At 39.3% G+C, this 15281-nt stretch overlaps 1 protein-coding gene across 8 annotated transcripts in view; it reads right to left on the bottom strand.

The window, feature by feature from the left end:
* cul2 (cullin 2) overlaps positions 1-15281 on the bottom strand; it is a 78302-nt gene that overhangs the window by 50976 nt on the left and 12045 nt on the right. For all 8 annotated transcript variants that reach the window (XM_022244204.2, XM_022244205.2, XM_022244202.2 and 5 more), the window contains 4 exons: positions 8297-8437; positions 6661-6763; positions 6467-6561; positions 778-883 (listed from right to left, as the gene is read on the bottom strand). In XM_022244204.2, coding sequence (XP_022099896.1) covers positions 778-883; positions 6467-6561; positions 6661-6763; positions 8297-8415 — 423 coding nt within the window. In that variant the 5' untranslated portion in view covers positions 8416-8437. The remainder of the gene's footprint in view (positions 1-777; positions 884-6466; positions 6562-6660; positions 6764-8296; positions 8438-15281) is intronic.

Raw genomic sequence — 15281 nt, 5'->3', positions numbered from 1 at the left:
CTTTATTCAATAGTTCGAATGAGAAAACTTTCAGAAATCCAGCAGCAACATTGACTTTTTACCCCCTACTGCATTGTGTTGTTTCTGGGTGATACCATGTGAAATGTCAGCATTGCGTCAGTGAAATTGCAAGATTTGGCTAGAGCAGTGCAGAACAGAGAAAAATAAAATGAGGTGCCACTGGCTCCTAGAACAAAAAATTAGGCACCAGATCGATTTTGTACTTACTGTACGCACATTGATGGTGGGTGACTAACATTTTTAGGCACAAATGCGACTCTTTTGGTCACACTGTACACTGCTGGGATAAAGCATGAATCTGACTTTTACATTCTACATATGTACTTTATGAATGCATTCCATAGAGTTTTGAGTTTTAAAAGTTGAAACTTCAAAAATAATATCTTGTCCTCAATCAACTCCCTCACAGCTTTCCCACTGGGTCAAATATCAAAAAACCAACAATTACATCAGAAGTCTACTACCTCCGAGGCACATATCCAGACACTCATGACTTTAGGTATGTAGTTTCAAATCTACAGGTATATCCATTTAATTAAAACTATCTGCAGCGAATCAACCTATAAGTCAAACTCTGACTGGTTAATCCAAGTTAAATGCTTGGAGGGACAAGGGAAAACTCAACAAAATCAGAAATCGGTCAATAAAATCAGACTGCAATCAGTCAAGTAGTTTCAAGAAGTGGAGTGTTACTGAGAGTGTACCATCTTGTCAACACTATTACTACATAAGAATTTATCAAAGGCTATACACTACCTCACCAATGTCCATGAGTTGCTCTTCATCAGTGTCTAATGAGTACCCAAAGGTACGGTCTGCTTCACTCATTTTTTGCCTCTTGATAAACTGCTGGTTTAAGTAACTTCACATGAAAGAAAAAAGTCTAATGAAATGCACTTTATTTGGTTTATGATGGACATAACATTCACGTTGTTTACAAAATCATGTAAAAACTACAGAAACTCAATTCCGGCTGTGTTTTAAAACAAAACGTTCATAATATTTTTTTCAAACAAGTTTTCAGTCTCTTTTCAGTCCTAGTAGTTTATTTTAGAAATTGAACTTATAAAACATGTTGGCACAGTGAATTGCAAAAGCTAGAAACTATTTGCTTTTCAATACACATTTTTGGTGCCACTGACTTTTTCACATGGGGCTAAATACAACTTCTGTCTAGCCATTTTCTCAATATTATAGCCAAAGTTTGTAAATGTTTGCCCTTTGACCAAAAAAAGGCAAGCAGCAGCTGGAACCATGACGTAATGGGCCAAACAACTATTGTAAGTCACTAACAAATTGGAGCAATTACTGGAAGTCACCAACAAATTAGAGTCATGTTGAAACACAATGTTGTCACTTCTAAGTTTCACAGGAAAACTTGATCAACTAAGCTAGTCCTGTCCTGATATGCATGTTCAGCAAAAAACAGGCAGATTATCATTTTCCCTCACTAGGATGTAGCTTTTGACGCCAAGTTTTTATGTTTGCACCCTAAAAAAAACAAAGGAGATGACAAAGTTTATACATTTTGCTACTTTATAACAGACCCTTCCTTTTCCAATAAACAGTCTTTTAAGGTTTCATGTCAATAAAAATTAACTCCCAGAAAAGTGTGTTCCAACTAAGATATTCCATGATATATAATGAACAATGTATTCAACTTATCTCTGTGTAGGTGGTTCAATTAAATTAGGGATTTATTCAATTAAACACTGTACAATTTTGAAACAGACGTTAATGGTTTGTACACATTAGTAGACAAGACACTGCAGGCATGAGACTTCAAAGGGTCATTCATGCCACATTTACACTTGATCCTGCAAAGGAGGCTCTGAGCCCCCAAGAGCACTCAAGCAAGGGGGATCCCGATCCTGTGTAGCATCGATGAAGCGCTGCAACCTCAGGGCAAAGGTTATGTGAAAATGGTAGCCATTACGCACAAAACTCGAAAGTACATACTCGTGTACTTACACACTGTATATATACGTCTTGCCATATCTCACGTACCGGTAGTTTCAGACGCCATGTTTTTCTTCAAATCATCTGTGAATACTGAAAATTACTGCAGCTTGTGGTTGTATGAATAGTTCTAGTCGCGACGGAAGATCTTGTCCGTCTGTTAGCAGTGCTTGTGCTGTTAATGCGCTGTCGTCTCAAGACTCAATTGCAGTGCAAAGCCATTAAAAACTTGGTATATGTGGCTTTTTTTAAGATGAGGATTGACCTCAGAAACAAACACGTCGATAAGCCAAATGAAAAACAATAAAAAACAGGCAAATGGAAGGTTTTGGAAGAGTGATATGAAGTGGTAACGAAAGTCAAAAAGGCGACGCACAAACAATGGGAATGGGTAAGTTCCAGTTTACTTCCAACTCACAGTTCCAAAGAACTAAGGCTTAATTGGGAACCAGCGTAATGCTGATTATGTACGTGGCATCTGGGCCATGTGTATGTATATAGCATATGTATGGTACGTGTACAATGTCCTGTACAAGTACATGACATGAAGGTCTTCATGACGACACATATTCAAATTCGCACGCTTCAAGACTTGCCCCGGATGTAATTATGTTAAGTTCCGGGATCTGATCTGGATCTGATCTGGCGTTGCGTTTACACTTCAAATTGATCCCGCATGCAGAATCTGAACTGGATCTGATCCCTCTCGAGAGAAGAATCAGATGCCGGGATTAGGCTTGGGCGGTAGGTATTGCATTGTTTGATACCGCGGTATCCGTGAAAAAAATTACTGCGGTATTCATTGAAGAAGGCATTACATCATCAAAAAGTAGCCTTGATGCTGACATTCAATGGCAAAACACAAACAGAACAACTAGCGGCCAGCATAAATTATTTTTAACATCACACAACCCCCCTAAACTTAATAAGTATTATAATTTATCTTTCCACTTGATGTCAAATAAATATTATTTATGTGAAAGAATAATAAAAACTGAACGGTGTTTTAAATACCGATTTGTTGCTCCGCGATTCGTATCTGTGTGATCACTCTTATGGTGTGAAAATCTGTTCGTGACTAAACTGTATGTACTACAGTCAAGTTGATACTCGCTGAGACAGTGCGTTATTGTAATGATTACGTGCCGGTCACCAGTGGCTTTTCCTCTTAAGCTGTGCCTTCACACTGTGCGTGTGCAATATAGTAAGGTGGCTTCCAGAAAACTCTGTGGCGCGGCCGGCATTGCAGAATGCAAGTACATGTACATGTTATACGGAGAGGAGCATGGGGCGTGTCATAAGTGATGATGCAGGGATTGCGGGCCAATCAGATTCCTTAATTACGTTCGCTCTTCTGTCATGGTCACGGTTGTGCTTCCCATTCCCAATCATACTGCATGCAGTGCGTCAACCTCACGAAAGCACATGGTCTGCTGTCTGCTAGAACCCCCTGAAATACTCAACAACATGCACGTTGATCACCACGGACTATGGATTAATCAATATAACAGTGGCTTTGTCTGAAATATTGAAATCACTGGGAGGAAAACTACTAAAAGGCCTCAGAACTGACTGACAGTAAAAATAAACTTAAATATAAACAGGGCACAGAGTCAAACACATGGCGGTTAAGACTTCTGAAACTTTTCAAAAATGTTTATTTTCAATCAAAGAATTTACATGTATGCTCAATCTGTTCCTATTACTCGTACAGTTGTTTAATCAAAGAGAATGGATATTTAGCAAGCTTTTCGTTGCTTATGTTCAGTGATAGTGTGAGCCTGGTCCGGCACGTTTTTAAAATCCATCTAATTATAAGAGTACACCAACTATCAACTTCCAGCAGTCTTGTTCTTTTTCCTCGCATATCTACAAGACTGTACAAGTACTCCCCTTCTCCGTTCCAACCCCAAAGTTTATTTACCTTAACTTGAAGTACATCTTGTAAAAGTCATCAAAAAGAACAATTGTGATTTAAAAGTACAAATAAATCAGTGAAGCAAGCTGAAAGAAGTAACACTGAAATAAAGGTAGAAAAAAATATCTTTATAGTTGAAGTTGTTGGTTTGTCATACAATTGGAAACATGACCATAAAATCCAGTATTCATGCGTGAATAAATAATAGTGACAGTTTTACAAGTTCTTTGCCAAGAATATCAGTATGTTTGCTTTGTCTGGCTTCAACAGTGACAGCTGTGATGTTGCAACGTGTCCTGTGGTGCTGAACAAGCATTCTGAGGGCAAACTTGTAGCGCAGATACACAGATATTTCTTGCTTAACTTTGCCAAAAGGGAGAACATTTGCTGGTTATCACGCCACCACATGAGGGGGTCTGGTTCTCCATCTACATGTATATTGTCCATCACCGCAACCCTGGACTTAACTCTGGTGTACAACTGTGGAATAGCTACTCTGCTGAAGTGGTTCCTTCCAGGCAAATCATACTGCCGATCAAACTTCAACAGCATGTTCTTGAATCCTGGTTTCTCAATGGTGTAAATTGGCAGCATTTCCGTAGCAAGGAAATGTGTGACGGAGTCCGTGAGTTCTTTCCACCGGGAACTTTGCCTAGAATATTTCATAGCCTTGTAGAAAGATTCTCTGACTATTGGCTGTTTGATGCTCAATGACGATGCTCCAAGGTATGCAGTTCTGGGCCGTGTGGCACGCTCTTTCTCAGTCACAAACTTAGCATGCGTTGCAGGGTGGTTTGCTCGGAGATGTGCGACCAGGTTTGATGTGTTTCCGTGCTTCGCCACAACTGTTTTGTGGCATACGCGACATATTGCCTCATTTTTGTTCTCAGGTGTCCCGTCTTCACCAGGCTTGAAGCCGAAGTGATTCCATATTGCTGATGTCGTTTTCTTCTTCCCTACAAGTCGTATTTCCTCCCCAGACACTGCCATACTTGATTCGTAAATCTGGAAGGATTCATGAACGAGGCGTGGAGTTTGAGCTGCATTTTTATACTATCCTGGAAGGGGGCGATGAGTGACGACATGACGCTACTGAAATTCTGAAAAGAAAATTTAATGCAGCCAGACGATATTTTGTCTCTATCAGATTAAACCATACCGACAGACGTTGACCAACATCAAACGTCCGACCGCATTATTTTGTTGTAAACTTCCGCCAAGTACACACACATTCAATAAAACTGATCACTCAAGACCAACAATAGACTTAATTTCACTACACTTGTTCCGCTCTTGTCTTCAGTCCGTAATCTCTTTGAGGGTCTGACACTTTTGACTAACCAGTGTCTCGCATTTTGAAAGGCAGCTAGTTCCGTACATCAGACACTGTCCTCAATTTATTCCAGACAAGCTTAAATACAAGCAGTCACAAGTGAGGGATCGGGTTTTGCTTCTCTTTTTGTGTGGTTGGACTTGGAACAAATGTGAAAACAGTAAAAAATGATCCTCGATTGCCGTGGATGTCCAACTGAACGCAGTTTTATTGAATCATTTTGAAGTTTAGAGCACACATTCCTGGTTTCAGTTAGATAAATATTCACACAATACTTGTACATATTTTATAAAAAGGACAAAAAAGACACAAAGAGAGCACAAGCCTAGCATAAGCAGCATTTGCATTTTCTTATCTGCAAATAAAATTCTTCGGAAAATAAAGTCGACTGCGACACGGAACCGGAAGACCAGCTGCTTTTTAATTCCCAAGTTAGCTGCTTTTTAATTCCCAAGCTACTGGTAAAGGCTGTGATATGTGCTGGTGAGAATAACAACAAGCACTGTCGACAAGCTATCCCAAAACCGCAAACTCGACGTTGGCGACAGGAAAACAAAACCTTTTGACAGGCGGGTTGATGGCTGCATGCTGAAGCATTCCTCCATGGCTGAAGTATCACATTACATCTTATCTCCTCTCCAAAAGAGAAAATACAAACACGATGCTGGGTGACTTAAACCACAAAGTATGCAGTCACTGTTGTGGATATAATTGTCTGCTTTCATTTTATGAGGGTTGTGGGAACATTCTGAACAAAATAGCCAGAATACTGCGGTATTGAAATTCAGTACCGAATTAGCCGGTATTCCGGTATTCATGAATTGTTAGTCGGTATTGTTCGGTATAAAAAAAATACCGCGGTATTCGGTGATACCGAAATACCGCCCAAGCCAAGCCGGGATCAGGATCTGACACACATTTTTTATCTGGATCTGATCCCCCTTGCCGGCTCTGATCCCCCTCGCTGGATCAAGTGTAAACTCAGTGTTAGATTCAGGTATGGGGTTCTATATTATTATCTGACACAACTATTAATTCATTAGATACATGCTCAACTATGTGAGTCTCTAACAGTCCCAAATACCCTGATTTCATTATGATTTTACATACACACCGGGGGGTTAGGGTTATTTTTGCATTATTGGTATATATTTGATATGGTATAAATGGTAACCACTTGTAAGAGTGTATCCTTGTGTAAACTCAGCAAATTATGAAAGAAAATACTAGCTTACGAATACAGCTGATCTAAATAGCTGGCTCCTCTGCTGAACTTTTGCCAGTGTCTGTGATAAATGAACAGAAGACTGTCCCCGGCCTGGATAGCATCCTATAGCAGAATAAAAATATGTATGACAGAAACCATTTTTTCTTCAAACTAACTTTACATGTACAAAACCACTTACATGTACAGAGAAACAATACAAACCTTGTGTAATGCTTGTACATGTTCTTCTAAGAAAATTTTTGTTTCTTCATATAACCGGTTGCTGTGTGGCTCAGGGAAAGCAACACATAAGGCATAAACATCACTGTTTGGTGGAATTACATGTAAGGACAGTTCAAAATTCAAACTCAGTACAAACTTTAATTAAGAAAACATCCAGCATTAACTTGAAAAACTGGAAACTATAAACCACTTCCTGAGGGGCGACCCATTTTTGAGGACCTGGGCTTAATACATGAAGACGGGGAGCTGGTTTCCGGACAAAAGAGTTAGGCCTTGTAACAAAAGACCATGCTCGGCACAAAAGACTGAGCTGCTGGGTATTACTAACATTTTTTTACTCTCAATAATGGAGATAATCCAGCATTGTTTTGAAACCTGATACCAGGATTTGGGGCATTTAGAGTTAGTCGATTACCACTGGGAACAAAAGCTCAGCACCACCACAGTGATGAGTCACACAACACCACTGGATATGCTAATCTGGCCCCAACTGAAAGCAGGGCAGTAGCGCACTGTGGCAGGTTCGTTATCAAAAGAAGGTTTCATAACACTGCACAATTTGGGCTCTTTTTTACAAGGCTGCAGGCCTGGCTAAAATACTTGGGCATCAATGAAGGTCACCTGTCAGCTTGAGTAGTACCCAAAGATTACATATTGTGGGTATAAACATCCGTTAAATGAAATGATGAATTGTTGAAGAATTTTGACAACTGAAAATCTTGAAAAATGACCCAAGATTATCCACTGCATTTTTTTCAAAGCACCCGGCAGCAAGTGGTTAAAGGTTCAAGCATCAGAAAATGTACAGTCTGAATTCAGTGTTTGGTTCTCTAAAAAAGCTCTGGCATTCCACTGATTTTCAATGATGCACTGATTTAAAGGACCTTGAAATTAAATAACAGGCACAAGATGAGCGCATTTGAACTGTGGTGTTGGAGAAGACTCCTGGGAATTCCTTAGACACAGAAAAGGTCGCAACATTAGGGCGATTAGAATCATTAATCCTCTTCTTATAAAATAGCTTGGAAACAAAAGCTCTTGTAAAAGTTCTATGAGGTGATGTGGCAGGGAACAAACTTGGTGCTGGAAAGGATAAAAAAGAAGGGATCAGCAGAAGAGGAAGACAGCACAAAGACAAGTTGCACTGAAAAACCTCGCTGATCTAAAAGATCTAACACTGAATAGAATTCTCTGGAGTAGGGTTGTGCATGATGCCACTAGGGATCGCCCGATGGAGTTATCATTCCAGAAGTTTACATATATATGTAAATCAAAATCAAGTCCACATGGATATTCAACAGTGTCATCTGTTTCAGCACAGAGTTTTAGATTTTCACTCAAGTAGTTTCCAACCACACAGCATTTATGTGATGTTGGTCACTGACTGTGTAAACTTGAAAGAAAAGTTTTAAGTGGTATAAAAAGTGTTTTTACAGGATTCTATATATACAGGGTACTCATATAATGTAGGTTTTATTACATGACAAACACTTTTAAAATAATGTAAAGGACCAGTAATAATGACGCTATGCTATATATGTATCCCCCATGCACAATCATTTAGTGTTAACTGATCAGTATTAATATCTGTGAGGTGATTTTTTTCAAAGGATACGAGAAGCGATCATTCCATATTTTCCTCTTGACATTGCCAAGCTGAATGACTCCTTTAACAGTCTCCAACAACCTGTCCCAGGTTTGCTCAAAGTTGATAGCTCTTGGCTTCAGAGACATACCTGCTGCGAATCCTCCTCACCTTGTTCAGATAAAAAAGGATTTCCACTGTTACCCAAACTAGTCTTCATGTAAATCCAATAAATTCCATTTGTGTTAGTTCAGAAATGTGGTGGTTGCACAATATAATTTAAAAAATAACATGTAGGGTTGTTTCCTCATTCTCATGCCTTCTAAGAGCAGAATCATTGAAAATGCTCAGCTTTCTGAATACAACAATTTCTTGCCCTACCACATGCAGTTTATTTTCAATGTACATGTAAACAGTTCAGTCTAACAGTACAGAAAAACCATGTTGTACATTCTTACCACTTCACTGAGTTGTATTATTTCTATAGTCTACAGTATCAAAGTGTGATATCATTTGAACCAGAAAGTCCAGTGTAACTGAATGGAGTACACACGCATATTGATTCCCACACTGGTTCTCACCCCATGCCTTTTACACACGTAATTCTTGATGCATGACGCATCCTCCTAAATCTATGTAGCTAAGGCTTTGAAACAAGATTTCAGAAAACTACCATGCAGTTGAAATTTTTTGGAGGTACTTTTACTTTGACTTTTCATCATCTACATTTTCATTAGAGCAATTCAAAAAGTAAAGTCACTTCTTTGTTTGCCCTGGAGTAGGGAAGTTTTAGACAATTCAACACTGGCTGTGTGCAAAATGTCCTGCCTCAATTGACGTGACTGGTGCTCTTTGACACCTATGTGCAAGTTGGCCAAGACGTGCCACATAAGTTACTACTCAAAGGTCAAATCTTGGTGTTTGGTATTGAAACAGTACATACATGTATTCTCTCAATATTTCAAGCAACTTCAAACTTATTTACGCAACTTCAAACTTACAACTTCCAGTAGCAATTTCCAGGTCATTTGAATAACTTTTAATCAGTACTGGGAATATTAATTTTATTGAAAATGTCCTTTTTACCTTTAAGTTCTTTGGTCTGCCAACATTTAGCATTCTTGCATAGTAAATTACAAGTAAAAACCCCTTAATGTGTCCTTTGCTTATCTACTTGTCTTGACAGTTTCACTGGCTACATTGTCCCACACTAAAATTTGCACCCCACATCCTCCACTTGTCTGTCCTCTCTCCTCTATATCCCATAACTCTACATTAACCACCTACATCCATCCTATCCCTAATCCCCTCCAATAAATTTAAAAAACAAAAAACTAGTTTTCAAGACAAGCAGGTGCCAACATCCCTCAAAAAACACCTTTGTGGGAGCTGAAAGGCCAAATTCAGTTCCAACTTTTATTTCCATGTTCCTGTTATCTCCAGGTCCTGCAAATAAATGTATCACCAGTCTGAAGTGAAAACTCCCATCCCTTGTCATACCTTTTTCGGGGTGACTGGAAACACTGGCAAATATCTAATCCCATGATTACCTTGAGTCATAAACATGGGCAACTTAGTGTAAACCCAATTATGACTCAGACCTCTTCTGAGAAGAAACTACAGAAACAAAACCTTAAAATGGACCCACCTCCTCATACTCACTCCATTGACAAACTAAACAAATCAACTTTTTGCAACTTCAAAAATGAGAAAAAAACCCTATTCCATCCCAGTAGCATTTCACTGAGTCAACAGCTTTTAGCCCTAATCCTCTAGGGTGTATGTAAAATCATACTAAAATTGGAGGATTGACAACTGTTAGGGTTGACATTATGCCAGACAATAGAGGGCAACCTCTAAGATGACATAAGACTTGCTGAAATCTTTTGGGACTCATGAAACAAACTCTGGTATCTGTGTCCAGTAAATTTGCCATAAAAATTTGTTTATGTGTAAGGCATCAGTATGGAAAGGTGAGAGCATAGAAATAAGATCACTGTGCAGTAGACTGACAATAGGTGGCAAAATTACGGACCTGGCAATTACATGATCACAGATGTTAGGCTAGAAGAAAATGATGAAAGATGATGTGGTCTCACTAATTACGGATAACACACCATCAACATGCATAATACCATCAACACACTGCCAAACCTCTAAAACACGTTCAAAATTAAAAGAAGCAGTGTTTGACCATAAAACGTTTTTCTGGAGGACACTTTGGTTAAACTACAATAGGTTAGACTCTTGAAACAGCTAAGAACTCAGCAGCCATGTTGCCGCTAGGGCAGCTTAGACCATTACACCAAAAGGGGTAATATATTATATGATAAAACAACATAAAACAGATCGGATTGGGAATTTACCCGTTTCCCCTAAAAGTCTTTCATTGGTTTTCGCTTATCTCCATGATAATTTATTCACGCCTTTATAGCTGAACATTTAAAATGTGCCCATGCACAGTATCTGCATCACCTTCACCCATACCTACCTAATGGTACTGTCCAAGTTCTGTTGGAAGGCAAAATGGCAGTCAACAGCTACAATGCTTAGAGGTAATTTTTCGAGTGAAAATGTTACACCCCAACTTTAGTTGGGACAGACCCAGTTATGGTGCTGCAGTTGGGCTAGCCCAACTATTGTTGACCAACTTCTACAGAAAATTTCTCAACCTTATCCAGGTTTACGAATCTTGCACCTGACACAGTTCATCTAAAATATATGACCAGCTCTAGAAAAATGGGTAATAAGTCGCCATACTCAGGTTAGGAGTTTTTGACATGGCTGGATTCTGTACATCACAAGCTACAATTTGATATATAAATGACCCTTGTAGTGCGCTGTGTTCTGGAGGTATAGACATTTATATCCACTGCAATAAAAGCACTTTTCGAGAAAAAGCTCAAAAAGTGTAGCACTTGGAAACACAATGCTTTGTAGGATTTCCTACTGAATGATCAATTTCTCATCTCTATTCATCAGAATCCATGTTTGTAGTCAGTAATTCTGAAGATATAAATGTCACAGAAGCTATTCAAGGAAAAACACAAAATCATGTTTTGGAAGAAATTTTGCACTCTTCAAATAGAACAGGCTATAACATGTTCTGGCAATGTGCGACTTACAGTATTACCCTTTTTTGCAGAGAGGGTCATGTATGATAGGACAATGAACACAATATAACTTCAGCACATGATGCCTTTATGTGCACATGCAAACTAGACCTAAGTGTTGTAGTTGGGACAGGCCCAGTATAGTTGGGAGTGATGCCACAGAGAGATTTTATATTAGTGCCCCGTATCTGCATCAAAACAGAGGTTCTCTGTGTTGCACTCCAATGTGTGCTCGCGCGGAGTCGACACAGTAGTAATAGGGATAGGAGAGTTCTGGACCTCCTCCTCTTTCACCCACCACTCGCGCCGGGGATTCCCACTTCACTGACCTTGAACTTTTGACCCCGGCGCACTTTCGTGTAAACAACTCGTGACTAGCGCCGATCGCACCAGCAATCACTCACAAACAAAAAAGGGATTTCCCGTCGACCTGAACTCGTGACCTCTACTTAAAGCGTGGCTCTGTTCAAAGCAAAACACGCTACTGTATGTTTACAATCGCCTTAAATAAATGGCCTCTATATAAAAATAACAATATACAAAAAAAAATGTCAAGTCAAGTCGTTAGAAAAAATGATAAAAATTTTCAAAACCTAATTATAAATAGAGACATGAGCAACCCACAACACCGACCTCTACTAACGACCTTTAATCGATTTAAGAAGGCATTTTTAGAAGATTTTGTCAAGCGGTATAATATTCCATTACCGGCACCAAAAACAACCAAAACCCGTAAATCTCACACTAAACCCGAGCTCATTGAAGCTATACGGGCAGATCAAAAACAATTTAGGTACCTCCCGCGTCAGTCATATCCGCAGCTGTTGAAAACGGTACAAAAATATAATATTCCTTTTGCAAAAAAAGACAGATATGTCAAACAGGACTTTATTGAAGCGATTAAAGCTTACACTCAGCCCGAGGAAATTGCAGAAGTCGACATTAGAAACGTCAGGCGCTTTCAGGGTAATTTTCGCAATTGGGAATTGATACCCGTTTCTTTGAATATGACCTCGTGCACTTTTTTGATTTTTACAAAACTGTCATCGAGAAAAGAGCTTTGGAAGAACTAAAAGAAATTGGTTCGTACAAATTGCAAACAAATATCAAAGTTCAGTTTAGATTGGAAAAACCTGAAAAAACTGAATTTGGCGTATTCCCCTTTCCGAGCGACAATGATGCAGTCGCAAATAAAGCCGACGTTTAAAACGCATTCACTGAAAAGAGGGAAAAACAAATAAAAGAGGTGGAGGCTCATACACAAAAAGGCTCGGGTTGGATCTTTGACAAAGTTGTCGCTTTCTACATCAACGTGGTTAAATATAATCCAGTGGGTTCTTCTTACATTCCGTTGCCTAAAGAATTTGGAGACAAAAAAGCAATCATAAACGTCCAAAATAAAGATCAAGAATGTAGCCGATGGGCGTTGCGGGCAGCTTTAAAGTTATATTCAGACGATGTCAAAAGTCAGTTGGAAACAAATCCAAAATATAAAATACATGACGAGCGGCCTTCAACTTACATGCCGAAGGGGTCAGATGGTTTAAATTTTACAAACATAAGCTTTCCAACACCGATTTCACAAATCCCACGTATCGAATCGCAAAATAACTTGGCGATCAATGTGTTTGGTTACACCAAAAAAGACGGTCTTTACATTCTGTACAAAAGCAAGCGTCCAGAAGAACCGATCAATTTTACCCGAGATGAAGAAAATCACTATTGTTGGATTAAAAATTTTTCTCGGTTGACAAGTGATAGCGATCATCATAATGGCCAAAAACACCGGTGTTTCAATTGCATGTCGGATTTCCAAATGGAAGAAAAGTTAACCAGACACAAAGAAGATTGTCAAGGCTTAAACGTTCCCACATGTACAGTCGAGTTGCCGGTCAAAGGCGAAAATATACTCAAGTTTAAAAATTACAAAAATAAACAAGACAACCCTTTTGTCATTTATGCCGATTTTGAGTCTGTTTTAGAAAAACTATCGCCGACAGATACAAACACTCTCAAAACACAGATTCACAAGCCTTGCGGTTACTCATACGCGGTCGTCAGATGTGATGGAGTTTGCACTAGGCAAAAGACGTACGGCTGTTAATTTTGTACGGTCACTTTCTCAGGAAACAAAGAAGATCAACGAAACGTTTAAAAATAAAGCGAAGTTGATCTGGTCACTCCAGTTACAAAAAATCTACGAAAAATGTAATAGCTGTTGGATCTGCGAAAAGTTGATAGATCGAGCGAAGCGAGCGGAAGAATCTCAATGTCAGTGTGACATTCCAAATGAACCAAAAACAAAATCTGACAAAATTGATTTCTGTCATAAAAATGAAGCTGATTTCAGAGAATGGGTATGTATGACGTGCAAAAAGCCCATCAATAATTTTAGAAAGGTTAGAGATCATTGTCACGTGACGGGGAAGTACCGAGGCCCAGCGCACGCTAGTTGTAATCTCAAGTTAAGAATAGTGGTCGATCAAACACCCATTCTGACGATCTTACATAATTTAGAAAAATATGATGCGCATTTAATCATGCAAGGCGCTCACAAATTTTACGGGAAATCAATTAATTTAATCGCTAAAAATACTGAAAATTACATTTCGTTTTCTTTTGGCCAACTCAGATTTTTAGACTCATTTCATTTCATGGCGGCTTCGCTAGATCGGTTGGTTAAAAATTGTTCACCCGATGATTTTAACTTACTATATGAAAGGTTTCCAAATAACAGTCATTTATTGTTGGAAAAAGGAATTTACCCTTATGAATATATCGATTCCTTTGATCGATTTCAAGAAACAAAACTCCCGCCTATAGACGCTTTCTATAGCTCTTTGAAGCAGTCCACCGTGACCGAGCAAGAATACGCTCGTGCGGAAACAGTATGGCAAGCCTTTGGCTGTAAAAACCTAGGCGACTACCATGACCTATACGCGGAAACGGACGTGTTATTGCTAGCGGCTGTTTTTGAAAACTTCCGTAAAGTCTGTAAACAACACGACGGCCTTGACCCGGCCAACTATTACACGTCACCGGGTCTATCGTGGGATGCACTGTTAAAACATTCGGGTATACAATTGGAACTACTGACAGACATTGATAAGCACTTGTTCTTTGAAAGGGCAAAAAGAGGTGGTATTTCGAGTGTGGGAGCCAAGCGATATGCAAAGGCCAATAATCCAGAACTACAGTACCTGATTACGACCCCGATAAGCCAGAGTCACAGATCATGTACCTAGACACAAATAATTTATACGGCTGGGCGATGAGCAAATATCTGCCTGTAGGGGAATTTACCTGGGAAACGGACTTAGAAAAATTTACGTACTATTACATCCAAGAGTTGCGACTAACTGACGACTATGGATTACCCGGAACGTCACCATGACAAACACAATGACTTTCCACTTGCACCCGAAAATATGTCGGTACCGCACGAATGGCTTTCAAGCTATCAACAAAATTTGATTAGCAACGGAGTAGCGAGCGAAGCAACCTCGGTAGACAAACTAGTGGCCACTTTGGACACCAAACGAAAATATGTGTGCCATTATCGTACATTGCAAAAATATCTCAATCTCGGGTTGTGGATCAAAGAAGTTCACCGAGTATTGAAATTCCGTCAAAAGCCGTGGATGAATAGCTACATCGATAAAAACACAAAATTGCACAAATTGGCCAAGTCTGATTTTGAGACAGACTTTTTCAAATTGATGAACAACTCGGTCTTTGGCAAGACGATGGAAAATGTCAGATATCGAATTGACGGTCATTTACTGAGGGACGTACAAGATGCTGACAAATACAGAAAATTAACTTATAAACCAAATTACAAATCGACGGTACCACTTGAGGAGTGCGAGCTTTCGTTTGTGGAGATGTACCGAACCAAAACA

The sequence above is a fragment of the Acanthaster planci genome, linkage group LG17 (genome assembly GCF_054643075.1).
Source record: "Acanthaster planci isolate LZ-2023a linkage group LG17, COTS_SCS, whole genome shotgun sequence".
Taxonomy (NCBI): Eukaryota; Metazoa; Echinodermata; class Asteroidea; order Valvatida; family Acanthasteridae; genus Acanthaster; species Acanthaster planci.
Note: the sequence above shows the minus strand (reverse complement) of the source record. Positions and strands in the feature narration are given on the sequence as shown.